This window comes from Delphinus delphis, chromosome 4, assembly GCF_949987515.2.
Source record: "Delphinus delphis chromosome 4, mDelDel1.2, whole genome shotgun sequence".
NCBI lineage: Eukaryota > Metazoa > Chordata > Mammalia > Artiodactyla > Delphinidae > Delphinus > Delphinus delphis.
This window is the reverse complement of record NC_082686.1, coordinates 11,482,257-11,510,208: the sequence shown is the minus strand read 5'-3', so window position 1 is coordinate 11,510,208 and position 27,952 is coordinate 11,482,257. Positions and strand designations below refer to the sequence as shown.

The window sequence follows — 27,952 nt, the reverse complement described above, 5'->3', positions numbered from 1 at the left end:
TTTACTCCTGCTTACACAGATAGAAACAGAGACATCTATAATAAAAGACAAATATCCATATTTATTACATTAATAAAAAACTAACATATTTTCACCCTTCTATGCATTGTCTTTTTCATAACTTAAATGACCTTTTGAGTATCATAAACCAACAGCTGCTCACACACTCAACATGTCCAAATAATATTGTTTATCACAAACTAGACAGTAGGACACCCTTTCAGCTGACTCCTCTGTCCTTTCAGTATCATCCCTGCTACTTTCAACTTTTTTTTTTTGGTTTCTGTCAACCACATATTTCAGACACACTTTGACTCTTCCTATCTGAAGATACTGAATCAGCTACCTTCCATGGTGTCCAGGTTCCTTTTAGTGGATATTAGTGTCTAAATAAGGGCTGGAAAATTGTATTTCTAAAGTCATAAACTCTTATTGATTTTTCTAATTTACCCTGGTACCAGCTTCTACTTTTATTACAGTATATGATTTTATCAACCAATAACATTTTCCTTTATATCTTCTAACTTTCTAAAAACTTCATAGGATAGTTTGGCATATACATAATAGCTTATTATGTTGAGTGAGCTCTCTAGAAAAAAGTGAGTCAATTGTTTCTGCAGCAAAGACACCTATGTAAAATGATGTACCTGGACATCATTTGATGACAGTTGCTGACTACAGTCAAGGAGAGGTAGGGTAATGTCGGCCAGCTGCCTGGGGAAACTGACTTGCACCAGAGGCAGTGATGAGGGTCTCTTGGCAAAGGTGTCTGTCCTTTTTTCTGGCACTCTGCTTCTCTTGACCCTCTTTCCTGTATGAAGGCGAGAGTTTACTCTCTTCTGTATATAACTACTGTAAGAGTCCTGTGCCGTTAAGTTTTGAGTTTAAACTCCAAGGAAGGACTTGAACAGGGCTTCAAGGTACCCTTCCAGTAAGGTGCCCCCCTGTTGGGCAGGCAGAGCTCTCAGGCCACCCTGAAGGTGGCTCAGCAGTCTAAGGCTGGCTGGCTGCCTATGGGCCAGGTGGCCATTCCCTGTTTGCTCAGCGATGACAGAAATGTGGTCCTATGTGTAGGGTCATGCACATGTGGCCCAGTATGTCAACCTAGACCTCCCAGTTCCAGAACTGCATATCCACATTAGAAATGACTGGCTGGAGTGGGAAATCATGCAGTCCCATTATACTCTTTACTAGTCTGAGTAGATTGCCTTCCATCCTCCCAAACTGTGAAGCGAAAATCTGGGTGTTACAAAAATTGTCAATTATTATAGGAATGTGTAATGATATTTCAAAGTACAAAGAACACTATCCCTCAGAAATGGGAACTACCTCAAAATTTTATGACACCAACTTAGGATCAGAATAATTAGAGAAGTCTCAATTCAGATCAGTACAGATATACAATATGGGGAAGAGATATTAACTTATTAGACTTATTAGCTCTTCGAAAACGAATATATAAGAAAGATTAAGTTTTGGTATCTTATTTGGCTGAAAGTAAAAGGAATTCTGAATGCCTGTTTTGATGATGAACAAAAAGGCCCCAAACAGGTAAAACCTGAAAGACCACTGGAAGCAATACATATATGTCTCAGATGTCTTTCAGGCTGAGTCCACGATAAAAGTCACCCTGCAAGCAGCTAGAATTCTTTCAAAGCTGGCTCCATTCTTGGATTAGGATGCTTCATTCCTCTTTGACCCAACAGATCTTGCCATTTTCTCCAAGCCGTACAGTTCCACTGGCCACCAGCTGGAGGGCTGAGGGAAATATTTTATGTTCTGCTAATTTTACTCTTTCAGATAGAGTTTCAACAGTGTCACCCCTCTTCACCGGAACAGCTTCTTGTAAAATAATTTGTCCAGCATCTACATCTTCCTGGAAAAGAAAAATGAGAAAGTTTTGAACATTACTTCTGCCAAGTACAATTTACATTAAGTACTAATAAGATTTTGGTAGAAAGAGACATACTCACAGCTACAAAGTGCACGGTGCACCCAGTGACGGTGACCCCGGCATCCAGGACTTGTTCATGGGCATTTGAACCCTTAAACGAAGGGAGCAAGGATGGGTGGATGTTGAGCATTTTCCCTGGAAATTAATTAAAACATAGTGGTCAGAATTAAAAAACCCTATGTATTCTGTCAAAGGAACATACACTTTCCTGTCTAGAATCAAGAGTCAATAGGAGCAAGGTTTTTCTAGGATGGGTGTTTTCTTTGTCAAAGACAGAAATGAGGAAAAGTGAAACACACGTTCTCATCCAAGGGGGCCCTGGGAGCAGCAGGTTTCTGCCTTGCACAGCTGAAGACACACCAAGGGGCTTCTGAACAGGCGCCTGCACTGACTCAAAGCTGGATGGGAGGGGTTCTAATCTGGATCATAGGGCTCTTGAAGAAAATTCAGCTCGTCCCTGGCACATAATATTAGAAAGACAGGAGGTTCCTGCGTAGTGTCTATGTGCTTGACTTCTAACCATGAAGTGGCATGTGACTAATCCACAGATGCCGGATTAGTCAGTCTGTGTGCCTTATGTCACCAAAAGCATTGCCTGTGGTATATTACACCACAAGTGCTCTAACTATATTCACTTAAGAAAACAAACTCTCCGAAGAGGAAATACATTTATTGACCAAATATGTGCACAAAAAAGAACCACAGGAAGCAGTCAAAACTTCTGCGGGAAAGGCATTAACAGCAGACACTATGTTATCTGGCAACAATGCCTTCCTTTCCATCTTCTGGCAATGGCTCACAGTTCCTCAGAAGAGGAACTCTATTTTGGGATACAGAGAGTCACCTTCTCTTGCTTCTAAACAAGTAAAAAAGTCTCTTCCCAATATTTATCCAGAAGATGAAATAATATGTTTGCAGTAATGTGAAACCAACCTAAGCTACATTAGAAACCATAATTACAGCAGGCCAAAGAAAACTGATAGAGACAGCAGGATAATAAATCATTATTCTTTGGGCTAAAGGCAAAGGAAATTCAGTTATGACGTGTGTCAGAATAAACCGTCACAGTAAATACCATGACTGGGATTGTTTGGCAAGTTCACCACCCTATAGCCCATTTTCAGTCAATTCCTCAATGTAGTATCAAACTATTTTTGCTTACCATTCCATTTTCTGACAAAGGGGCCAGATAAAATTCTCATGAATCCTGCAAGACAGACTATGTCTGTGGAGAACTCTTCAAGGACTTGGTCTACTGTAGTGTCAAATGCTGCACGATTTTTATATAACTTATGATTAATTACCTAGAATAGAAAAAGATAAGTACAATCCATTTCCAACAAATTACCAAAAATAATTTAAAACTCAACCTTTATATAGACTATACTTCACCTCCTTCTGAAGATACACTTGATGTCAAGAATTAAGGAATGGACAGGATGAATATAAAGGCAAGCCCAGCACCCACCCCAAATCCAGGCATCCAAAGAACACTTGGGGGCAGATTATGAGTGTAAGTAATCTTGAAAGATACTTTTCAAAGTAACTTACCCTGGTGGGAATTCCGGCTCTTTCTGCTTTATCTAAGCCAGACACTGCAGCTTTGTTGGAGATCACAACAACAATGTGTGCAGAGCTGCTTGGCTCCCTAGTACTGTCTATGAGAGCTTGGAGGTTTGATCCTGAAAAAGGGAGAAAAGCACAGGTGAGTGCACACTTCTTTAAAACGTTTATACCATTTTGAATAGGGAATGGTCAAGATTTTTGAATAAAAATGTCTTAGAAAAGATTGGCAAAATATGTGAGGCTTTAAAATTCCGTTCCTCTTAGAATAATGGATTAGTATCTTACAAAAACATAGGCACTCCTGGTTCAAGGACACGTAATTGCTCCTGCAAAATAATATGATTTAGCAGACCAGTAGAAACAGTATAACATGATTTTAAGACTGATTGATGAGGAATAAGCTGCTTAATTAAGCAAAAAAATCAACCCTCTGAAGAAGAATAAACCACTATGACCCTTACAGTAGTTTCTTTGCTTTACCATCAACTTGGGTCTAAAGTATATTGAAACCTTAAAATAGACTTGTAAAGCAATTATACTTCTGGGAAAGTTAACCTAAAGAAATAACCAGATATGCACTTACAAACTTATTGTATATTTAAAAGAATGTTCATAGCAATGTTACTTAAAACAGTGGACGGAATTCCCTGGCTGTCCAGTGGTTAGGACTCTGCTCTCACTGCTGAGGGCCTGGGTTCAATCTCTGGTCAGGGAACTAAGATCCCACTAGCTGCATGGCATGGTGCAAATAAAAAAAATAAAAGGAAAAAAGAATCATACTATATCCATCCATATGAGAGAATACAATGCTCTTAGGACTTTACCCCACTGTCCGCAGAGTCAAACACAAATTTTGTATTGTTACTATTAACAATTTAAAAAAGCCTCAACTGTCCTAAGACTTTTCAACTACAAAGCTATGATTCAAAAGAAGTTGGAATTTCCATTCTGTCTTTTCTAGCTTCTCTCTCTTCAACCATCTTCCCCACACCCTCTACTCTTCCTTTAGAAGCTGCTTCAAATGCCTGAGAAAGTGGAAAGACTGAGGATGTAGAAAAGATAACACTCCTTAATGATACCTAGGCCCCAGTACTGAGAGTGTTCTCAGAGTCGGAAGGAGGGTTTTTTTTTTGGGGGGGGTGGTGTGGGTGGGAGAAAAGGAAGAGCATTTCTACAGCTCTATAGTAAAGAGGAAGCCACATCTCACCTGTCCCAGATATTAAGACAGCTACTCTTGCCTTTTTTGGTTGAACAGAGACATGATTTTTCAGGGTGCCATTCTCCAATACTGATCTATTTATTTGCATGGTTTCAATCAGATGCTTGACTTTCACACGAGGAGAACCTTTGTTTCAAACACACCCAATAAATAAAAAAAAGAACAACTGTGAATTAACAGTAATATGGAAAGAGAAGTGTTCTATAAAAACTTTAGAGTACTGTATTTTATTCTGAAAATAAGATATGCAAGGACTAAAATAATACGTTCGCTTCACTTATCGTCACTCATTCATACAAACTTCCTGATGGTGAACATATATAACTGCCCACTTCAACTAAAAGGTACAGCACTATATCTAAACATAAAGTGGATATGTTACTGCCTGCCAGTGTTCTGTCTCCCCTTTCCCGCAAGTCTTGCATCCACAATAGTGCTATGACCTCTTGGCTTCGAGGGTAGGCATGTGACCCAAGCAAGGCTATTCAAAGACTCGATATAGGATGTTGAGAAAGAGAGGGCCTCTCTTACTGCAATGTGAGTTGAAGGATGTGGGCTCAAGACATCTTTCCGGTATTTGGAGAGCCTGCCTGAAAGTGAAAGCCACACAATAAAGGGATGAAAGGCAGATACAGACAAAATTAACAAGCCTTGACATCTCTGTTAGAGAAACTGAGTTGGTTTTCTGTCAATCTGCCAATTTCTAGTACTTCTAACAGAGTTCTAAGTCATACACAGTACTGGTCAGGGTGCTTGCTCACTACTCCTTGAATTGAGCTGAACCACAAAGCAGAGCCTGAGACAAGGTCTTACATGCGAGGTGATTACTTTGGGAAGTGATCCTAGGGAACCAGAATGAGGATGGGCAAGAGCCAATATAAGAGTGTGTTATTAAACTGGTAACCACTGTGGGCAACTGGGGCTTGATTCCACTGAGACCCTCAAAGGAGCCATGTAGACTGTGCCTCAGAACCGCTCCCTTCTTCTGTCCCTAAAGTGGGCATTTATTCACTAGTTCTCACCCCGCTGGTCAAGGGCTATCCTGCAGGGTGTAGTTGTGCATATGTGACTGCTACACAGAGGTGTCAGAGCCCTGAGGCAGAAATGAAGAGATGCATGGTATTACTGGCATGGGTGTTTTCATGTTACAGCTGCGTAAAGATAGTTGCCTATCAATGGCTTGAAACAGAGCAACTAAATAAGGAACAGTTACCTTCAGGACATGCAACCACTCTGCCGATCACCCAGGCTTCTTCCTTGTGCTGCTGAATATCCTGCAGAATCTGCTGTGTCAGATCCCTTGATACCACGAGGGCAGCCCCAATCCCACAGTTAAATGTTCTGGCCATCTCTTCTTCAGAGAGGTGTCCTTCCTGCTGTAACCACGAGAAGATCCGGGGGATCCTCCAGGTCCGGGCATCTGAAAACAGGCAAGAGTTGTTCAATTAACCTATTATTGACACAAAGTATAGAAGTATGTACATATACAAACCTATGGAAATTAAAACCAGCACTGCTATTTTATAGAGGGTAAAACTATAAACGGGCCTGTCAGAAGTTTTTTTGGGATCCATTTGTACCTCAGGCATTAAGAACACTTTTCTTGTCACACTTGGCCAGTATTCACGATTGAGTGAAGTTTTGTGCTGCGTTAACTAACTAGATTCTTAGAAATCCCCTAATGAATTAGATGCTCTAATGGCTGAATTCCAGTAAAGGTCGGCATACTACCCTTTTGTGAATGTGAAAAAAAAAAATCTAGATTTAGGTGTAAGAACCTATCCTCTAATACAACAAAAATCTCTAATAAAAAATTTTAGGTAATACCTATATAGACACACACATAAAATTCTTTTTTTTTTTTTTTGGCCCTGCTGCATGGCTTGCAGGATCTTAGTTCCCTGACCAGGGACTGAAACCGGCCATTGCAGTGAAACCACTGAGCCCTAACCACTGGACCACCAGGGAATTCCCAACCAATAAGGTTCCTGAAACAGCAATCTTCACTCATTGTCTCTGTATCTCTGCCATCACCCCCTGCTCCAATATATGGGGGGGTGGTATCTATCCTCACCAAGCTGCTTTTTGACACTGCTAACCAGTGTCATGTTGAAATCCTTGCTCGGAGTTGATACTTTCACATGGTTTACTGCCTGATTTTGACTATTCTTTTTTTAGAAATTCTACCTCTGCCAAGCTTTAAGGTGGGTGGAATATTGAGGAACAACCTTTTGGTCCCTCCTATTCTCTTTGTGATTAACTATTACTATCTGCATATAAGTACCCAACTTAACTTCTGCTCACAAAAACACTACAATAAATACTTCAAAGATGTAAAACACTGTATTTCCACTTCCTATTCCAAATCTACTCACCTACTAAACTAGAAACTTGGGACTTCTTTTTTCCTTCTAAGCACAAAATGGTTCTCCAATCTGCTTCCCTTCTCTATGCCTTGGTTCAGGTCTCCTTTATCCCCTGCACAGACTATTTAATAACTACCACTTCCCTTCCCAGCATGTTCCTGATTCCATCTTGATAGAGCTTGAGCTTACTGACCCCCTTGGAGAATCTGCTTAAAGAATTTCATCTAAGTCAATTACATGAGGACTTTATGCCTTATAAACATGGCTAATGAAGCGAGAAAAGGTGGAAAAGGTCAGTCCTATTTTTTCCACAAGAAGCCCCAATGATCTGAGAATTTTCCAGGTAGGGACTTCCCTGGTGGTCCAGTGGCTAAGACTGCACTCCCAATGCTGGGCGCCCGGGTTTGATCCCTTGTCAGGGAACTAGATCCTATATGCCACAACTAAGAGTTAGAATGCCAAAACTAAAGATTCTGCATGCCACAACTAAAAAGATCCTGCATGCCGCAACTATGACCTGGCACAGCCAAATAAATAAATATAATATTAAAAAAAAGAATTTTCCACATAATCATATGTGTACTAACTACCCATGAAGTTTCCTTCCACAATGTATTTTTTCTCATAACAGTTTTCTGAGCAAACGTTCTTTTTAGCAATCTTACCTAAATCCACCCCAAATTTCTGAGGTAGGACTCTGGGGATGTTTTCTAGCAATCCCCCACCGGTAATATGTGCAAAGGCCTTAACATGTCCTGAACGCAGGACAGGTAACAGTGAATGGCTGTAGATTCTGGTTGGAGTTAGAAGTAAATCACCTGTATATTAGGAAGATGAGACAAAAACTTAGTCTATGAATATAAAACCAAAACATACGCAGTTTGTTCCATTCTAACTTTAAGTAACGAAAGCCTAACCCAACTAAGTGGTTGCTCAGACATTCCCAAGCAGGAGAGTTTAAATGTGAGTATGTTTACCTAAGGCCTGGCCACCACAGCCATCAGGTGCTGGAGAGGAGTACTGAAGGGAAGATTTCGCTACAATTTTCCTCACAAGGCTGAATCCATTGCTGTGAAGACCAGATGAAGCTATTCCAATAACAGCGTCCCCTTCAGTGATTCTTTCCAGGTGAGGGAGTTTCTGATCCCGCTCCATTGCACCAACGGCAAAACCGGCTAGATCATACTCTCCAGGAGGGTACATGTCAGGCATTTCTGCCGTTTCACCTCCTGGCAGAAAGAGAAAACAAGAGCAAAGAAATCACCAAATATTATAAACCTGTCTAGGAAGTAGTGACACCAGCTACTCTTCATATGAACAATTAAACAAAAGCTGTATTCCGCAAACATCTAAGCATGATTTCAGGGGAAATAGTGCTAATTTCCACAAAGGGTGAGTATAGCCTCCAAACATCATTATTTTTACGGGATGAATACTCAGTTGAATATAACACCATTTCTCTAGCAGTTAGTTTCAGAAATGCTTTCACCTATATTTGATCTTTACAATCACTCTATGTTCCAATAATGGTACAGGCTTAGAGAAGTGATTTAATAGACCTGCCTAACTCTAAATGCCCTGGCCTAAAAAATATGTCATAGTTCATACTACCACGATACTGTGTAAAGACACGGTCTAGGAAGGCAGATCCGAATTAGGAACTGTTCTCAAAGATGGCTGAAAGGCAAGTTTGGCTTTGGGGACATACCTGTCCACAGAAATGGTAATATAAAATAGGTAGTTTTGCTCCTTGGTCAACCTACAAATTAATTGTGTTCAAAATCCTCATGTATGTATTTAATATTTCTGTAAACCTTGGGTACATTTTATTCTTAGTGTCATTTCTGTGGGAAAATAAGGCTTAAGTTAAGACTCAGAAAGCCAAGACCCGATCTGCCTCTGCTGCAGGGCCATAAGGAGGAAACAGCCCCCTACCCTGTCTGTCCAGGAGGCCACTGAGAGAGATGGGAGTGAAATGGTGGCTAAGGATCAGGGAGAAGATAAGGCCTGGGCGATGGTGGAGTATGAGTCTCAGTCTGGGGACCAAGCCTTGAGGGGAGGGTTCGAGGGCACAAAGGTCTAAGTTGTCCTTAGGTGGTGTCATCTATACTTTACTTGCCTCGTCTTGTGACACACAGTTTGTCTCGTTAGGTATACTGGTAACCGATCATGTTTGTACATAGGGCTGAAATACATAAGAAGGATGTGTGATTAAAATGGATGATCATACCGAGGAGAGCACATCCGGCTTTTTTACAAGCTTTAGCAATTCCAGCAACAACAGCTTCAGCTGTACTGGGGTCAAGTTTTCCACAGGAAAAGTAATCGAGGAAAAAGAGGGGCTCCGCTCCTTGTGCCAGAATATCATTTACACACATCGCAACCAAATCTTGACCAATGGTTTCATGTTTATGGCACTGCTGGGCAATCTACAGAAGAATATAAACATCCACATAAGAGAATAAGCTCCAACCTATATCTTGTCAATTATCAGTGGAGGCTAACAATATTACTGACTTTTGGCTAGGTGCTCTGAACACCTAAAGACAAAAGAACACTAAATTCCGATAAGCTACTTGGTCCGAAAGTATTCCCTTTTTTCCCCTAAGATAACCCTTCTATCCGGATATAGTCTCACCAACACTGTGTTATTAGAAACACGTAGCTATTGTAGCCAACTGTATGATTACTTGGTGTGGTTCTCTTTAGTGCATATATGTCAAGAGGGGAAAGATATGTATTTTATTTGTTTATTTATTTATGGCTGCATTGGGTCTTCGTTGCTGCACGTGGGCTGTTGTGGCGAGCGGGGGCTACTCTTCATCGCGCCACATTGCAGTGGCTTCTCTTGTTGCGGAGCACGGGCTCTAGGCGTGCGGGCTTCAGTAGTTGTGCCACGCAGGCTCAGTAGTTGTGGCTTGCGTGCTCTAGAGTGCAGGCTCAGGAGCTGTGGCTCACAGGCTTAGCTGCTCTGTGGCATGTGGGATCTTCCTGGACCAGGGCTTGAACCTTGTCCCCTGCATTGGCAGGCGGATTCTTAACCACTGCGCCACCAGGGAAGTCCCGAAAGATATGTATTTGATACACAGTAAATCCTTTCATGTCTTTCATAAAAGGCCTTTACTCACATAGGTGTCTGATTACCTTCAGTTTAGTTCCAACGCCGTCTGTTCCACAGGCCAGAAGAGGATCGTTGAAACCGGCTGCTTTCAAATCAAAAAGACCAGCAAAACCTCCAAGATCAACATCACAGCCTGTTGGAGAGAAAATTAATTACTTGCTGCATTTCAACAGCAAAGAGTTGATCAAGAAAGCAGATATTAAAGGGGTATACATATCCTTTTGAGTTTAAGGTCATGGGTAAGAAATGCTTTTAGTGTTAGAGATGAGAAAGCCGAACACTATGAGTTTGGCTTAAATGGGGCAAGACTTACAGCAACTTGGCATTAATCTGGAACATTTTCCTCAGTAAACTACAAAGCACAAATCAATACACAATGTTTGTCACAGTTAATGAACTAGCAAAGGACAGGCCCTGACTTACCTGGTCTGGAGGTGGCTTTTGCTAAAGGCTTAATTTTCGTGACCAGCATATTTCCAGCTGCAATATCTACCCCAGAGTCCTTGTAAGTCAGGCCCCTAAAGAGTTTAAAAAAACAAAGACATCACCTAAATGCCAGGGAAGAATTATTTTAACCTTAACATATTATTTAAAGCAGAAGATATCACTAGTGATTTTCATATCCCCCAATACGCTGGGCCATATCCAGAGATTTTGATTTAGCTGGTCTAGGGCAGGTCCTAGGAATTGAAATGTGTTTAAACAACCTCCTCAGTTGATCATCACTATTTGGAACTTCACTATTTGTAACTACCTCTCTAACTTAACTATTTCTTCCAGAAGTACTTGTCACAGGCAGTTAAATATACCAATATTTGGCCGTAATATTTCTCTGTTCAATTTTGGTATGGGAAGGAAAGGAGTGCCAAAACGGAGTCAAAAAAGTGGAAATTAGGATTATAAGGACTCTACAAAGAAATCCTCAATAATGAAACTGAGCCCTTACTGCAATAATAGAGAACTGTATGTTTCCTTATAACTAAAGACAGTAAGAAATAAGATTTAAAAAACTCCAAAAAAAGCAAAACCAGGTAATGATATTCAGTGCATCACTTCCATCTATAATAGTGCCAACAAGTTGGAACAGTACATTTAGAGATCAAGTTTATAAATGGCAATGTGACTTCATTAGTCTTGCCTTACAAAAATGACAACTCTGGATTAGTGGGATTCAGGGATACGTGAAGAAATATGTCAAGTTTTATTAGAAGCAAGGTGCCAGGGTACAGACTTGAGAGAAATGTGGCAGTTAACTCCAATAAAGTTAGCAGTCTGGGGTCATGCTTATATAGGAAACGAAGTTCTACTGGTTAAAAACAACTCTTTTGTCAGGTAGCAATTGGCACTGTAGCCTCTCATCTTCTTCATCTTTGAAGAATCAGATGAATATTAAGATTTCAAGTCACTTGAAATAGGTCATTTCAATAGAATCTAGTCATTTTGAAATAAAAAATAAAATTTTAGCATGGTATTTTAATGTTCAAAAAAATTCCATTATTTAACCTTAAAAAATTTGCCTATCAGTAACAATGTAACTTGAATTAAGTTGCTAAAAATTTCTCATTTTGTCCTAAAACATATTTATTTCTCATAGATGAACTCAATGAGCAATAGTAATTGTGATGAGATCAAAATACCCACATTTGCAGTTAATAGTTCATTGATTTTACAAAGGAATAGTTAGTTGTATATGACAATAAATGAATCAATAAAGGGTTTACAAAATACATTTCAGTAATAAATATAAATGCAGTGACCAAATGAGATGGCCAAAATTTATAGTACAATCAAATAAAGTTGCAAAGTTAGACAACCAATATTTTCATCCTGAATTCTTTGACAAAATCATGAACTAAGATAAATACAACAGGGATTTCTCTGGTGGAACAGTGGTTAAGAATCTGCCTGCCAATGCAGGGACACAGGTTTGTGCCCTGGACCAGGAAGATCCCACATGCGTGGAGCAGCTAAGGCCGGGCGCCACAGCTACTGAACCTGTGTTCTAGAGCCTGAGAGTCACAACTGCTAAGCCCGTGTGCCACAACTACTGAAGCCTGTGCACCTAGAGCCCGTTCTCTGTAACAAGAAGCCTGCGCACCACAACAAAGAATAGCCCCTACTCGCCACAACTAGAGAAAGCCCACGTGCAGCAATGAAGACTCAATGCAGCCAAAACTAAATAAGTAAATAAATAAATTTATTAAAAAAAGATAAATACAACAGTAATATATAAATATATGATAACTCAAGGAAAAAAATCCCTTCCCCCTTCTTTATTGATGAATAATTGACAACTGATTGCATATATCTAAAACGTACAATGTGAAAAAAATCTTTCAACAGCACTGATCTTATTGAGCTTTTCAAACATGAGCTACCATGAAGTTTTTTCCATTTCATTTGAATATTGCTGTAACTAGTAGTTTCAATTCAAACTAAATGCAAATCAAAATCAGATCAGTCGGGCTTCCCTGGTGGCACAGTGGTTAAGAATCTGCCTGCAGATGCAGGGGACACGGGTTTGAGCCCTGGTCTGGGAAGATACCACATGCCACGGAGCACCTAAGCCCATGAGCCACAACTACTAAGCCTGCACTCTAGAACCCGCGAGCCACAACTGCTGAAGCCTGCACACCTACAGCCTGTGCTCCGCAGCAAGAGAAGCCACCGCAATGAGAAGCCCGAGCACCGCAACGAAGAGTAGCCCCCCTCACCACAACTAGAGAAAGCCCACACCAGCAACGAAGACCCAACGCAGCCAAAAATAAAATAAATAATTTATATATATATAAAAAAATCAGATCAGTCTCATAGAGTTAAGAATACAGAATGATTTAGTACAGGGTTAATGGAGTTTTCTACATCACCATTTATGCCAGTTCTGAAGCTGTGCTATAATCACCTTGGTCAGAAGTTTACCTGGGCTGCTGGAGGAAAGCTATGGCACGATAGCCAATGTCCTTTCTATAAATGGCCCCCTCAAACTTTATAGCAGCTAGTCCTTTCTTGGCTTCTTCAAGGGCTGAGATGAGATTTTCCCGGATGGCCGTTACTGTAAGGACCCTACCCCCGTTAGTCACCACTTTGCCATCTTTTAGGGCAGTGCCTGCTTGAAACACCTCTAGTCCTAAAGCTTGAGCCTCAGGAAACCCTGTAAGAGAGCATATTTGACATATCAATTGCAGTAATAATATTCTACACTGTGGCTTATAATTTCCAGAAGTTTTTTTTTTTAAATAAAATCTTTATTTCACTTAAATGAATTTTCACAAGAATCCTATCAGAAAGGAATTAATGTAATATTATAGTAAATACAGCCTTTCTCCTAAGAACAGTCTGTTCCGCTCTAGGGTGATAACTGTATTACTAAAACCTTGTGTTATCATAAATCTCATGTAAGAGTGATTATTTCAATAAGGAAGGAAAAAAAAAGCTAAGCCCTGAAAAGTTTGAAACTAGAAGCATAGTTATTTTCTCCCGAAAAGTTAAAAAAAAAAATTAACAAAACCTAAACATCATGAATAAATCCTGCATTTTTTTTTTTTTTTTTGCGGTACGCGGGCCTCTCACTGTTGTGGCCTCTCCTGTTGCGGAGCACAGGCTCTGGACGCGCAGGCTCAGCGGCCATGGCTCATGGGTGCAGCCGCTCCACGGCATGTGGGATCTTCCCGGATGGGGGCACGAAGCCATGTCCCCTGCAATGGCAGGCGGACTCTCAACCACTGTGCCACCAGGGAAGCCCTAAATCCTGCATTTGATCACATTTTTTACTGAAGAGTAAAAGAATATCTTTTTGCTTTATCATAGCCAACTAAATAAAGTTGCTTTCTTTTTTAAAAAAACCAATAAGATCATTGCAATGCAAAACATATTCTTAATCTTTTCCCTAATACAACAATTGTAAAATTTTAAGACAAATATGATTTAAATTAGGTTTAGGGCTCAGCCTAAAAGAAAATCCCTGGCTTCATTTTTTCTTTTGGCTGCGTTGGGTCTTCGTTGCTGTGTGCAGGCTTTCTCTAGTTGCAGCGAGTGGGCTCAGTAGTTGTGATGCACGGGCTCTACGGCATGCAGGCTTCAGTAGTTGTGGCTTGTGGGCTCTAGAGCACACACTCAGTAGTTGTGGTGCACAGGCTTAGTTGCTCCGTGGCAAGTGGGATCTTCACGGACCAGGGATCGAATCCGTGTCCCCTGCACTGGCAGGCAGATTCTTAACTACTGTGTCACCAGGGAAGTCCCCTGCTTCATTTTCTTTTGAATTAGTTTTAAGATCTCACATATATATTTTACATTTAAAATATTATTAGACTGTGTTTTCTAAATTCTGAAATGACCAACATGGACAGTTTATAAAAAGACAACCTCTTAATTAAAAAGAAATTTTTTTTCCTTATTAATTAATTTATTTTTGGCTGAGTTGGGTCTTTGCTGCTGTGTGCGGGCTTCCTCTAGTTGTGGTGAGCGGGGGCTAGTCTTTATTGTGGTGCACGGGTTTCTCATTGAGGTGGTTTCTCTTGTTGTGGAGCACGGGCTCTAAGCTCATGGGCTCTAGAGCACAGGCTCAACAGTTGTGGTGCACAGGCTTAGTTGCTCCGTGGCATGTGGGATCTTCCCGGACCAGGGCTCGAACAGATGTCCCCTGCATTGGCAGGCGGATTCTTATCCACTGTGCCAGCAGGGAAGTCCCCTCCAAAAAACTTTCATATCCCTAGTTTGTCCTTTTCCATTTCTCTTTTAGCACCATATTTGGTAATCTGTTAATACACATCTTCCTTAGGTGTTTTTTATTTTTTGCTGTATCAAATTTTCTTTAAAACATTTTTTTTATTGTAGTTGTTTATAATATCGTGTCTTCTCTACGTGTTTTTATTTTTTCAAAATATTTATATATTATTTATTTATTTTGGCTGCTCTGGGTCTTAGTTGTGGCATGCAGGCTCTTAGTTGTGGCACGCGTGAGGGATCTAGTTCCCTGACCAGGGATCGAACCTGGGCCCACTGTATTAGGAGCACAGTCTTACCCACTGGACCACCAGGGAGGTCCCCCCAGGTGTTTTTATAACATAGGAGCGTTCAGTCACAGGTACTCAAGTATGTGGTGGTATCAGTAACACCCAATATTGGGGTGTCAGAAATAACTATGACACTTGTCACCCCAATCTTAGGGAAATTTCACCAATACAAAAGATCTTGATTCTATCCCTTCCCTTTCTCCATTTTAAAAGGCAATCAGCTCCTAACTGCCCAGCTGCCATGTGTGGGACGCACAGGGCAATGGACTTACTGTCTGGGTAAGACAGAAATAGGGTGTTTGAATCAAACACAGTATTGGGGTATTAAAATCCCTAGCAGGCTGCCAAATGACAGCCTGCTAGGGATTTTAAAGGTCTGGTGTTGGCCTTATCGTGCTGGAACTTATTTAGCATTTTAAAACACTGCTTTATCTAACATCATTTAACTAGATGCCTCACCTCCTATAAGGAGAAACAGAAGAGAAGGCTATACTTCTGAAACTTTTAATTCTGCCATCAAAGTGACCATGGGGTGCACTGCAAACTGGGGGGTTAATTTGTGATCATTCAGAGATCAAGCCCTGAAATTTTCTCCTTGATGTAATTTATATTAAAGTTCCTCCAACTCTCATACATTCCTATTATCTTCTTGGCTCTTGAGGATGGACGAGAAAAGCAGCACTGGGTGATTCTCTGGAAACTTAGCTAGGCCCACTTAAGTCTTCGCTGTGCAGGAAGAGAAACGGATGGCAGTTCTTTAAATACAGTAATTTTGGATATCTGGACACCCGTATCCAACAAGCAACATGCTTATGTTAGAAACCCCTAAAAGGTTACTGATGTCTCTAAACCCTTAAAAGGAACACAACATTGAATGGGACAAAGGCCTACTGTGGTACTGGTCACCTGTCACATTGCAAACCAACCTTTTGTTCTCTGATATTCACCTGTTATCTCTACACCCTTGGTGTAGTCTCCTGGATAACCTTTACTTGCCATGACCACAGTTACGGCAGTGCGGTTGTCAAGCCAAACAGGCAGAGATGTGCAGAGCAGGCCATCTAAGGTAGACTGAATCACTTCATAAAGGTCACTTTTAAGAAGTGGGAGGATCACCTGGAAAAACATAATCAACATGGCAACTAAGAGAAACTTCAGTTGTCCTTAGACATTTTATGGGATACCAGAACTTGCATATGTTTCTCAAAGGTAATTATTTCAAGGCTGATAAATCCTAAGATTAAAACAGCACACATATTCTACAAAGTAACACTTTATATTATTATCTTTATTACTTACTTGGCACTCTGGATCACCAAAACGGCAATTAAACTCCAGAACTTTTGGGCCATCCTTGGTCAGCATTATACCAGCATAGAGGATACCTTCGTTAAAAAATGGAAAAAAAAAAAAGAGTCTATAATGAAGACACTGTATTGTGACTATGAAAATCAGAATATAAACTTATAGTACTGAAAGTTTTGGAATGGCCGTAACAAATGTTATAACAGTGGTCAATTAAAAAAAGAAAATGGTGGGCTTCCCTGGTGGCACTGTGGTTAAGAATCCACCTGCCAATGCAGGGGACACGGGTTCAAGCCCTGCTGGGAAGATCCCACAGGCCGCAGAGCAACTAAGCCCATGTACCACATCTACCGAGCCTGCGCTCTAGAGCCCGTGAGCCACAACTACTGAGCCTGTGTGCCACAACTACTGAAGCCCAGGCACCTAGAGCCCAAGCTCCACAACAAGAGAAGCCACCGCAATGAGAACCCCGCGCACCGCAACGAAGAGTAGTCCGTGCTTGCAGCAACTAGAGAAAGCCGTGTGCAGCAACAAAGACCCAATGTGGCCAAAAATAAATAATAATAAATATATTTATAAAAAAAGAAAATGTTGCAAACTTACTTTATAAATAATGTCCACAATGACATCAATATGCTTACCTGTGTAAGGCACACCCTCCTGCTGCATGCCATCCACTGTCTTCTGAAGAATAGTATTTTTAATTTTTAGCAACAAATCCTTAGAAACCTAGGGAACATAGAGACTTATTTAAATGTAACTGGTATTTAACTGAAAAAGTCCTCGCCCACACTGAGGCTCCTTTGTATACTTATAGTATATTCTATGCATACCTCATTAGCCTATAAATTGAGAATCTAGAGTTTATAAATTAATTGTAGAAATTATTGCACATGCATGCTGCAACTAAGAGTCCACATGCTGCAACTGAGACCCAGTGCAGCCAAAATAAATAAGTAAACAATTTTTTTTAAGTAAAAAATATACGTAAATAAAATCACTTTTACCAAATGGTAGTTTTAATACACAAAGTCTAAAGTAAACCCTGTTTGGTTTTTAATCTACTTAAGAAAAATATCTAAAAGGCACTATATTATTAGCACAAACAATTATAACTATCAGCAGTGAAAGGAAATGGGTGAGTTTCTGAAGTGCTAATTTATTTATAATATGCTCAATGCATATTTTTCATAAACATTGTCAAGGAATTGTTTGGAAACATGCTCTATCCGTTATGAAGTAGAAAGACTAGAAGAACAAATGGTAGTCTGACCTGGTTCTCAATTCACCATACCCACTCTTACTGAGCACTTGTGTATAGGGCCCTGGATATCCAATGATGAATAAGGAGGGGCTAGAAGGATCTGTTCAATCGATACTTAAGTTAGTTCCTCAAAGGCTTTTAGAAAAGGTTAGTTTTAGAGTGAGACCAGAAGAGACACTTTTCATTTAATAGGAAAACCAATTTGCTGATTAGTAATATCATTTACAGAAAAAAAAAACAGAAAGTGCCTAAGAGCTCTTTGAGAAGACCAAAAAATGACTACTGAACTTCAGCTGAGCCTCTGTGAAGTACCTGAGGTGCTGGACAATAGGCTCCCATTCCCCCTGTGTTGGGGCCCTGATCTCCCTCCAGCAATCGCTTATGGTCCTGTGCTGGGGGCATGGGGGCCACAGTCTTTCCATCAGTGAAGCACAGACACTGTAGAGAAAACAAACGGTCCACTTAACCTTAAATGCCAAAAAGTAAAAAAATAATTTAATAAGGAGAACTATATGTACCTTAACTCTAATTAGAGGAAAAGTTTTCTTTTTTAAAGTAAAATGATTTAAAACATAAATAACCCTAAGTTTCCTAGATCGAGAATCAAAAGATCCTGTATACTCTGTTCTGAAGGATCTGTAATTTTTGAGCTAGGTTGGGGGGGCGCGGAAATCAAGCTACTCTCAAAGTAAAAAATTTCAACCTTTCCCCTGTTTAAATAATGGGTGATATAAATCCAATTTGCCTACTGCTACACTGGGGATGATGTAAGTCCAATTTGCCTACTGCTACACTGGGGATGATTAAAAGAAGATAAATTCTTCGGACTTCCCTGGCGGTGCAGTAGTTAAGAATCTGCCTGCCAATGCAGGGGACACGGGTTCGAACCCTGTTCTGGGAAGATCCCACATGCTGCGGAGAAAACTAAGCCCATGTGCCACAACTACTGAGCCTGTGCTCTAGAGCCTGCGAGCCACAACTGAGCCTGAGAACCACAATCACTGAGGCCATGTGCCACAACTACCGAAGCCTGCACACCTAGAGCCCGTGCTCTGCAACAAGAGAAGCCACCGCAATGAGAAGCCCGCGCACTGCAACAAAGAGTAGCCCCGCAGCTCTCAGCAACTAGAAAAAGCCCGCGCAGCAACAGACCCAATGCAGCCAAAAATAAATAAGTTTATATATTTTAAAAAAAGAAGATAAGGGCTTCCCTGGTGGCACAGTGGTTGAGAGTCTGCCTGCCGATGCAGGAGACACGGGTTCGTGCCCCGGTCCGGGAGGATCCCACGTGCCGCGGAGCGGCTGGGCCCATGAGCCATGGCCGCTGAGCCTGCGCGTCTGGAGCCTGTGCTCCGCAATGGGAGAGGCCACAACAGTGAGAGGCCCGCATACCGCAAAACAAAAAAAAAAAACAAAAAAAAAACAAAGAAGATAAATTCTTTTTTCATTTGTATCTGAAATACTAAACGTATACAAATTCCTGTGTAACTGCTCAGGTTATGCTCTTGGATGAAGCGACCAGAGTAAACCAAGCCTTTTTTGGGATCATAGGTCAGATAACACAGCTTATACTCTGTAAAAGTCCAAAAGATGAATATACATACAGACACCTCTTCTCCTTCAAGAAGTTCTTCAATGACAGTTGTTTCTCCAGCTTCTCCAAAAGCTTTATCCTTATTGTCGATAAAAACAAAACAAAGAGAAATAAATTATAAGCTTTTATTATTTACTTAATTGGCTGTCGTCATTTTGCACCATTTGTATTACGAACCAACGCACTAGTATTATAATTTCTCTTTCTCTCTCTGAAAGCTGCAAAGGAACATATATGAATGTTTCCTATTTTTATTTTATTTATTTATTTGTGGCTGCATTGGGTCTTCATTGGTGCACACAGGCTTTTCTCTGGTTGCCCCGAGTGGGGGCTACTCTTCATCGTGGTGCACGGGCTTCAGTAGTTGTGGCTCGCGGGCTCTAGAGCGCAGGCTCGGTAGTTGTGGTGCACGGGCTTAGTTGCTCTGCGGCATGTGAGATCTTCCCGGACCAGGGCTCGAACCCGTGTCCCCTGCACTGGCAGTCGGATTCTTAACCACCGTGCACAAGGGAAGCCCGAATGTTTCCTATTTTCAGAGTTGCAATGATGTAGAGTTAGCACTGGTACAGATGAGATGAACACATCATTTAAACTCTTCTGGGGGTCCAGCTTTCCAGTTTCAAATAAGGTTAACAGAAAAACAGATGTTTTCATCATTACCATTTAACTCTATTTCTGACTTATAATTATGTTTGCTTACAATAATTATACTAATGTCTGTGAAAACAGATTTCCACAAGGGGGAGAAACCCACAACAACCAAGAAGGATCATAAAAAGCAAAGTATATTAATTCATTGCTTCACTTTTCTTAGACCTGAGACACAAAGGATAAATACTTTTTTTGTCCTCATGGATTGTTGAGTGTTTATTTATATGTTCTGTAGTCTGAGGACTTTCTACCTTTCAGAGCAGACAACAAAGGATGCTAAACAGAACTTACTTGCAAAGAACAGAATCATAGTTTAGCCATCAGTGTAGATGTGTAACAACCCTTTTACAGAGATGGATTATAATACATAGTACTATGAAAAATAACTGTTTGCTATACGTTTTCCTTGCCTTGAGGAATATTTGTAAGCTTAACAGTATTTATTTATCCAGTGTGACTAGAAAATTATAAACTTTTTAAGAGGCATCAACTTACCTGCATAATCTCCTGTACAGCTTTGCAGGCCTCTTCTTTGCTCTTTGCGACAACTACCCCTTTCCCAGCTGCAAGACCACTGGCCTTCACAACCAAAGCAGGGAAGTCTGCACTGTGAAGACAGAGTAAATTTCAATATCCAATAAATCTTTAAGATTCAAAAGTTTAAAATGCTTTGGCATTGTGTAATAATATGCTATAGCAACAACTGAAAAGCAGAAAAAAAAAAACTGCTAACACCATTTTGATGTACTTCCTGCCAGGATTTTTTTTTCCTATGTATTTCTTTATAGTTGTGGTCATATGGTACATACAGTTTTGCTTTTCTCACTTACCATGAGATCATATAAGCAAAATCTTTGGGGGAAAACAGCACTTGCATAGCATGCATATGGAATGACCTTTTAAGATACAATATAAAGTAATGAATCATGCTCTCCTTCAAGTAAAAGATGTAGCTGTATAAGACCAATATAAGCATGGATACACAGATCATTTCTCCAAGTACACATAAGAAACTGTTGTTGGTAGTTCCTTCTGTTGAGTAGAACTGGAGATCTAGAAGGAGACTTACCCAAAGTAAGTAACAAAATTGTTACTTGGAAGGTATCTGGCTACTAGGAAATAATAAAATTCAATGTAGGATGAAGAAAAAACAAAGAATGAAACTGACCCAACTAAAAAGAAAACATACCAGGTAAAAAGGAAAAGTGTCAACAAAAATAGGGGGCAAAGGCATGTATCTACCAACATTCATTTATTGCTCAATGTTCTCCATATAATAGAGAACAGGATGTTTAATTTTAAGATTTAGGATTGAACAGTGGTGGCAGAAGGCCAAGTGATGATTCCTCACTCTAGTTAATTATTGATGAAAAAAATCACCATCCTTTATGTGTCAATTTGGCTAAGAGGGAATGCCTATACAACCAAATGTATCCTTTTCCCCTAGAAACTATTCAGCAACAAACATTAAAAAAATTTATCTTAAAAAGAAAAAATTTATCTTTCTGCAAGGCCGCAAGAGTAAATCGCATTTTATTTTGATGTTGGAAAAAGGCAGTCTACATCCTATGAGTTTTCCCCTAGAATTATCTTACTATAAACTCGTAACATAAACGTGACCCGTATATTCAAATATCATATAACAAGTGCCCTTCACAGGCTATCTTCTATTTACCTCATAATGAAGCAGCAGGCTTCTTCAGCTTTGGTGAAAGCTCTCCACTGTGCAGTTGGGATTCCATGTCGGTCCATAAACTCTTTGGCAAACCTCTTGCTGGACTCTAACTGAGCTGCTTCTGCTGTGGGGCCAAAGCACCGCACTCCTGCAGATGTCAGGCTCCCAACAATTCCTAGGGATGGAAACAAGCAGCCGTAGCCCAGCTCTCTGCAGGGCCTTTTCATTCTGAAGAATTAGGATCAGGCTAAATATACATTGAGATGAAGCAAATGGCAGAGAATAACTACGTTTTTCATGTTTTATATAGGATATAAACAAAATGCTACTGACACATGATTCAAATCCAACAAAAATCATGTGTGATATTCAAATACATGGATTATTAAATAGACACCAGAATAGAGCAGAATAAAAACAAAATATTTCCTACAGCTGCAAATTTGATCTCTCATTCAAATTTAGTCTTATTATTCATACTACTGATGCTTGGGGGGGGGAATCCTGGAATCCATAAATTTCAAGAGGGTGAAAGCTTTTTCAGTGTATTATATTAGAAATCCTCATCTGTAAAATGTATTAGATGAGATGATCTCCAAGCTCCTGTTAGCACGGTGTATACCATAATAATAAACAGCAATGAACTTTACCAGCAGCCAGAGGTGCCTCTGGTCCAACAACTACAAATTCAATTTTCTCATCTTTGCAGAACTGTGCAAGGGCAGTGTGATCACTGATTGAGATGTCTGTGAAAAGAAAAAAGAAACAAACCCACCTTGTTTATAAAAACATTCTTTAAGTTAACTGTCTATCTGAAATGTAAGTACTATACTTTGGTATGCCTATTAATTGTTGGTTTTCTTTTACTGGTACAGATGGGTTTCACCATGAGAAATTCAGAGCACAGTACATCAGGCTAACCAACAAAGCTCAGTTCTCTGCTTTGTTATCACTACAGTGATAGCAGAGAACTGAGTAAGTTTTCCAAGAGCTATACTTTCTTGACTATGGTGTTCATGTTGCCAGTGCTGATTGTAAACAAAAAAGTGTACCAGAGAATATACTCAGAAACTGGTCTTTTAAATGTCATTCATTCAAGATTTACTGAGAACTGCTATATGCTAGATACTGTCCTAGTCACCAGGTTAAGATGTAAACACAAACAGGGTCCCTATATTTAAGATGCTTATATTTCACTGTGGGAATGTTGAGTTATAAATATCCAAGCAAAATAATACAAAGTGTGAACAATTAGGCAAATCTGATGTGAGGTAAACTGGAAGGCTATTTCTGATTAAGCCAGAAAGGGTTTCTTTGCAAAGACGTTTAAGCTAAGAACTGAAGGATGGCTTTTAAGACCTAGCTCACTTCTCCAATGTACAAGCCAGGTAAATTTTCTTTCTTGATGGGAGTTCTAAGTAGTAGTAGGGTCAACCATATATTAATCATGAGTAGGTTCTATAGGCGCTCTTCTGCTTCACTGTTATTTGGGCCACCATTCTTAAGCTGGCTGAAGTCTCTGTACATATGTGGTATTTGTGATGTGTAGGGGATAAGTGCAGAAAAGGCAGAGTTCTCAATCTATAGGAACTGCCTGAGTGGGATAAGGATGGAGTACCATGCACTCTGGGTTAGTAGCTGCAAACACAACTGGGCTGAACAGAGCCAACTACCTCAGCACAGCAAAGGGTGGCAAGAGGAAGATGACACACCTAACCTGTCACTACAAGTGATAGCAGCCTCATGACAATATTGGGAGATTTTCATGGGCTGGTCTGTATAACATCAATTGCATCTAGATAAAATGTGCCATTTCTTTAAAAAAAAAAAATACAATACCTCACTCCCAGAGTTAAGATCCCAGGGAAGCAGATATTTTCTTATCTTTTTCTTATTATTTTTGCTCCTATGTACACAATTATCTTCTCCCAGTTGGTACCTTGCTGGGTCTATGTTCTCTCCATAAATATTATGTGCCACGTAGGGTACTAGGCACATTGCACACAGTGCAAAATAAGACAGGAGACACGGGACTTCCCTGGTGGTGCAGTGGTTAAGAATCTCCCTGCCAATGCAGGGACACTGGTTTGAGCCCTGGTCCTAGAAGATCCCACATGCCGCGGAGCAACTAAGCCCATGCACCACAACTGCCGAGCCTGTGCTCTAGAGCCCGTGAGCCACAACTACTGAAGCCTGTGCACCTAGAGCCTGCGCTCTGCAACAAGGAAGTCATCGCAATGAGAAGGCCATTCACCGCAACAAAGTGTAGACCCCGCTTGCCACAACAAGAGAAAGCCCACGCGCAGCAACAAAGACCCATCGCACCCAAAAATAAATAAATAAATTTATTTAAAAAAAGACAGGCGACTTCCTTGCCCTCATGCAGTTTACATTCTAGAGCTTATGTTCTAGGAGGGAAATGAAGATAGGAGACAGACAAAAGTAAAAGAAGATACAGATAATAGTCCATGATTGAAAACAAATGACTTGGGGGGTGAACATGCTTTACTTAGAAACTTTAGGAAAGTCCTCTTTGAGATGGTAACATAAGTTGAGACCTGAATGATGAAGAGCCAGTCATGCTAGGAGTGAGAACAAAGTCCAAGGCAGCTCTGTTTGGGATACTGGCAGGACTGCATGGATAGGGCACAGTGAAAAGAAAACAAGGGCTATAAAAGATCAGGCTGGAAAGGCCAGCAGAGGCCAGATCACAGAGGGTTTCGTAAGGACAGTAGTTTGAGTTTTATACTGACTACTATGAGAAGTCACTGAAGAATTTAGTGCAGCATAAGAACCGATCATCTTTTCCTATTTACCGTGGAAGAGATGAAGGCTGAGATCTATTATGGAGTAAGAATTGCCAGAACTTACATTTAATAGCACTGCTCAATTTTGCATTCCCCAAAATACACACCAAAACACCTTTAACCTATACTAGGCATTTTGTAACTTTTTCAGTGGACGTGTTTTGTAAGGTTTAAAATAATCTAAGGTAAGAAAATGATACACTCTGAACAACAGGATACCTTAAATTACAACTTATGGCAAGTATTCAAATTACCACATAAATTTCTGGGTTAAAAAAAGCATTCAAATCTGAACAGCAATTGACCTTTATAAAGAAGAGATGTGAGTGACAGTTTTATCATTTATAATCGTTCACTTTTACTTCAAAAAAATGATTACCAGTGTTCGAAATCTTTTCAGAGCAGGCAGTGCCTGCATTTCCTGGGGTAACTAACACTTGTTTGACATGATTAGACTGTGCAAGTTTCCAGGCCAGAGTATGTTCCCTTCCTCCATTGCCAATTACAAGTACTCGGGCTGCCATTGCTCAGTCTGCAAAGCAGGAATTCAGCAGGAAAATGAAAGCTGCAGAAAGAAAACCACAGTTGATAGTTTAGAATACATATACTTTAGAAACCACGATTTCTAAATATGATTTAAGTAGTTATTTGTAATCATACAAATAACATTTTATCCCAGCAATTCATTTGTGAAAAACTAGGATTCATAATTTGAGAAATATGACTGTGTACTCTTAAGGATTAGAGCAGTACTTTAAAGCTCCTTATTGCATTAAAACAAAATCTATGAACAATCACCCTTCTTTGGGCTTCACTTTTATTTATTTATTTTGGCCGTGCTGGGTCTTAGCTACGGCATGTGGGATCTTTGTTGCGGCATGCGGAATCTTTTAGTTGCAGCATGCAGAGTGCTGGCTGCGGCATGCAATGCGTGATACAGCTACCCGGACCAGGGATTGAACCCTGGCCCCCTGCATTGGGAGGGCAGACTCCCACCCACTGGGCCACCAGGAAGTCCCTGGGCTTCACTTTTAGAAGATTTAAAAGTCATCAAATCTCAGTTAAAAATGAAAATGTTTTAACTTTAGACACCAAATTGAAAATAACTGTTTTTAAACCTTTAGTCTTATAAATAATAGACTTTAAAGTTACAATAAATTCAAAGAAATGTTTAAGACTAGAGCCCATAAAGGGTCAAATAGTAAATATTTTCTGAGGGCCATATAGTCTGTGTTGCAATTACTGAACTCTGCCACTGTAGTATGAAAGCTGCCTTGGACAAGAGACAAATGTGGCCTCGCTGTGTCCAGTAAAAACTTACATAAATAGGCAGTTGGCTGTAGGTCATAGTTTGCCTACTTCTTCTCTAAGTAACAGGAAGCTATCAGAGGTTTATAAAGCATAACTGTGGCTGTGTTTCCATAAAACTGTATTTATGGACACGGCAATTTGAATTTTGTATAACTGTCATGTGTCACAGAAACATCACTTTTCCTTTTCTTCCCACAAACATTTAACAATGTAAAAACTATTCTTATTTGGTGGACTGTACAACAACAGGTAGTAGGAAGGATTGGCACAAGAGCCGTAGTTTGCTGACCCCTATTTAAGAAGTTAGTGCAATATGCCAGAAAATTGGTAGAGAAGGCAAAAATCAAATTTGAACACGTCTTGCTTAGTTCTGGCATTTGATCCTGGGCAGGATAGGCAACTATCTCTCAAGCTAACAGTGTGACCCTGGTTAAGCTCTTACTACCTGCAATTCAATTTCTTCACATCATAAAAGGTGGAATTAAGAGAATTTGTCTTATGAGGCCTAGTAAGAATTGAAATGACATTTATAAACAGTTAGTACAATTTCTTACACTCAGCAGTAGTAAATGCTAACCTGCTATATTTTATTTATTACTTTTGCCAAATTGATGCTTTAGGGAGAGAAAAAATTCTAACAAGAAAAAAAAAAGCCAAAGGAATGAATAACTTGTCACATTCATTTACTAATTTTCAGAAGACATGTAATTATGTAGAAGGCGAACTGATAACAGGAAAAACTGAAATCAGTTACTTCTCGTGAGATGCTAGCATTACACGTTTAAAGAAAAATATAATTTGCTAATATAAAGAAGATTTTTTGAGCACTAACTTCGTGCCAGATGCTATTCTAAATGCTTTTCACGAATTACTTCACTTAATCTTAAGAATTCTGTGAGGCAGATAGGATTACCATGCCCGCTTTGCAGATAAATAAGTAAGGCTCAGTTAGGTTATGTAACTTGCTGCAGGTCACATAGATAAGTGGGGATGTAGCCTGGATTCCAACGGAACCAATTTTGCTTCAGATACTCTTTAACAGTTGAAAATATGAGGAAGAAAAAAATTACTAAATTATCATCTCGGAGAAAAACACTATTTTAGCTTACTGGAAAAGACTTGCCGCGTGTATCGACGTATCTAAAATGAACGTATCTTTAAATTTAGAGAAAACATTTATGTTTAGTTTGAATAAGAGGGTCAGTGAAGGGAAATTATCCTGATTACTGCCGCGGATCTCTGAAATAGGATTAGGACTCAGCCTGAGGGAATCTACACCCAGGAGTGGCTAGGAGGCCGCCAGCCAGAGTTGCCTAGGTTTGAGTTAAGGAGTTAAGACTTCCTAGCTGGGATACCTTGAGGGACTTAACCTTCTTGGGCCTCAATCATCTAAATGGGTAACACGAGGAGAATTAGAGAGCCAGGAAAAGCCATTTCAAAGGACTTGGTGAATTGGGACTTCCCTGGCGGTCCAGTGGTTAAGACTCTGCGCTTCCACTGCAGGGGCCCTGGATTCCATCCCTAGTCAGGGAACTTAGATACCGCATGCTGTGCAGCATTGCCAAAAAAAAGAAAACAAAACAAAACAAAGGACTTGGTGAATAAAATAAGGTAGAAACCAACTACAAAATGGGACTAAGTAATCTGCTAGAGACAAACGATGCAAAATGAGAAAATATGCAATTTAGGTGCATGACCTAAAAAACCTAAAAAAGCAGAGAGATGCAAAAAGGCCCTGACACCTTACAAAGCAGAGAAAGTGATAGATACAATGTAAACCTCAGTTAAAACTGAAAAGCACATGGCCAACCCTCACCCACTGCGATTAAAAATAAGAGGACAATCCCTACCGCCAAACCAGTTCCTACAGTTTCATCCAATTCCTGATAGTAATCCCCAAACCAAACCATAAATGTAGTTTCCTGAAAAGCGGAGGAAACTTACCCACGGACCCAAGGCTCTCTGGGCGCTCGCACTTAGACCCTCGCTGCGCGCTCTGAGCCCACTCTCCCGCCGCGCGCCGGAAGTCGGCCGATGGGATCCGGCGCGCACGCCCCCCGCCCACCTGCCCCGCCCCCGGCTGGCTTCGCTTCCCCATTGGTCGGTG

At 40.3% G+C, this 27,952-nt stretch overlaps 1 protein-coding gene across 5 annotated transcripts; it reads right to left on the bottom strand.

Annotated features, from left to right (window-relative positions):
* Positions 1-27,874, bottom strand: GART (phosphoribosylglycinamide formyltransferase, phosphoribosylglycinamide synthetase, phosphoribosylaminoimidazole synthetase). Of its 5 annotated transcripts, none has more exons than XM_060010365.1 (22): positions 27,790-27,874; positions 24,914-25,099; positions 22,378-22,473; positions 21,728-21,902; positions 20,548-20,659; positions 19,418-19,480; positions 18,120-18,245; positions 17,185-17,272; positions 16,538-16,623; positions 16,186-16,354; positions 13,146-13,377; positions 10,650-10,744; positions 10,250-10,359; positions 9,336-9,534; positions 8,083-8,334; positions 7,771-7,923; positions 5,953-6,159; positions 4,728-4,865; positions 3,506-3,636; positions 3,117-3,258; positions 1,974-2,089; positions 1-1,876 (listed from the first exon to the last, which is right to left on the bottom strand). In XM_060010365.1, the coding sequence occupies exons 2-22, from the start codon at positions 25,056-25,058 to the stop codon at positions 1,685-1,687; spliced, it is 3,027 nt and encodes a 1,008-aa protein (XP_059866348.1). In that variant the 5' UTR covers positions 25,059-25,099; positions 27,790-27,874; the 3' UTR covers positions 1-1,684. The 5 variants fall into 5 exon arrangements, with proteins under 5 accessions (XP_059866348.1, XP_059866347.1, XP_059866350.1 ...); XM_060010364.1 differs by having other exon boundaries at positions 2-1,876; positions 19,412-19,480; XM_060010367.1 differs by lacking the exon at positions 4,728-4,865 and having other exon boundaries at positions 2-1,876; positions 19,412-19,480.
* Positions 27,875-27,952: the final 78 nt, after the last annotated feature.

Coding starts and splice junctions, on each gene's coding strand:
- GART (XM_060010364.1), bottom strand. CDS start 25,058: ATGGCAGCCCGAGTACTTGTAATTGGCAATGGAGGAAGGGAACATACT. Junction 6,160..7,770: donor GAAATTTGGGGTGGATTTAG/GTAAGATTGCTA, acceptor GCCTGTTTTCAG/ATGCCCGGACCTGGAGGATC. Junction 3,637..4,727: donor TGTCTTAATATCTGGGACAG/GTGAGATGTGGC, acceptor TCCCTTTTTCAG/GATCAAACCTCCAAGCTCTC.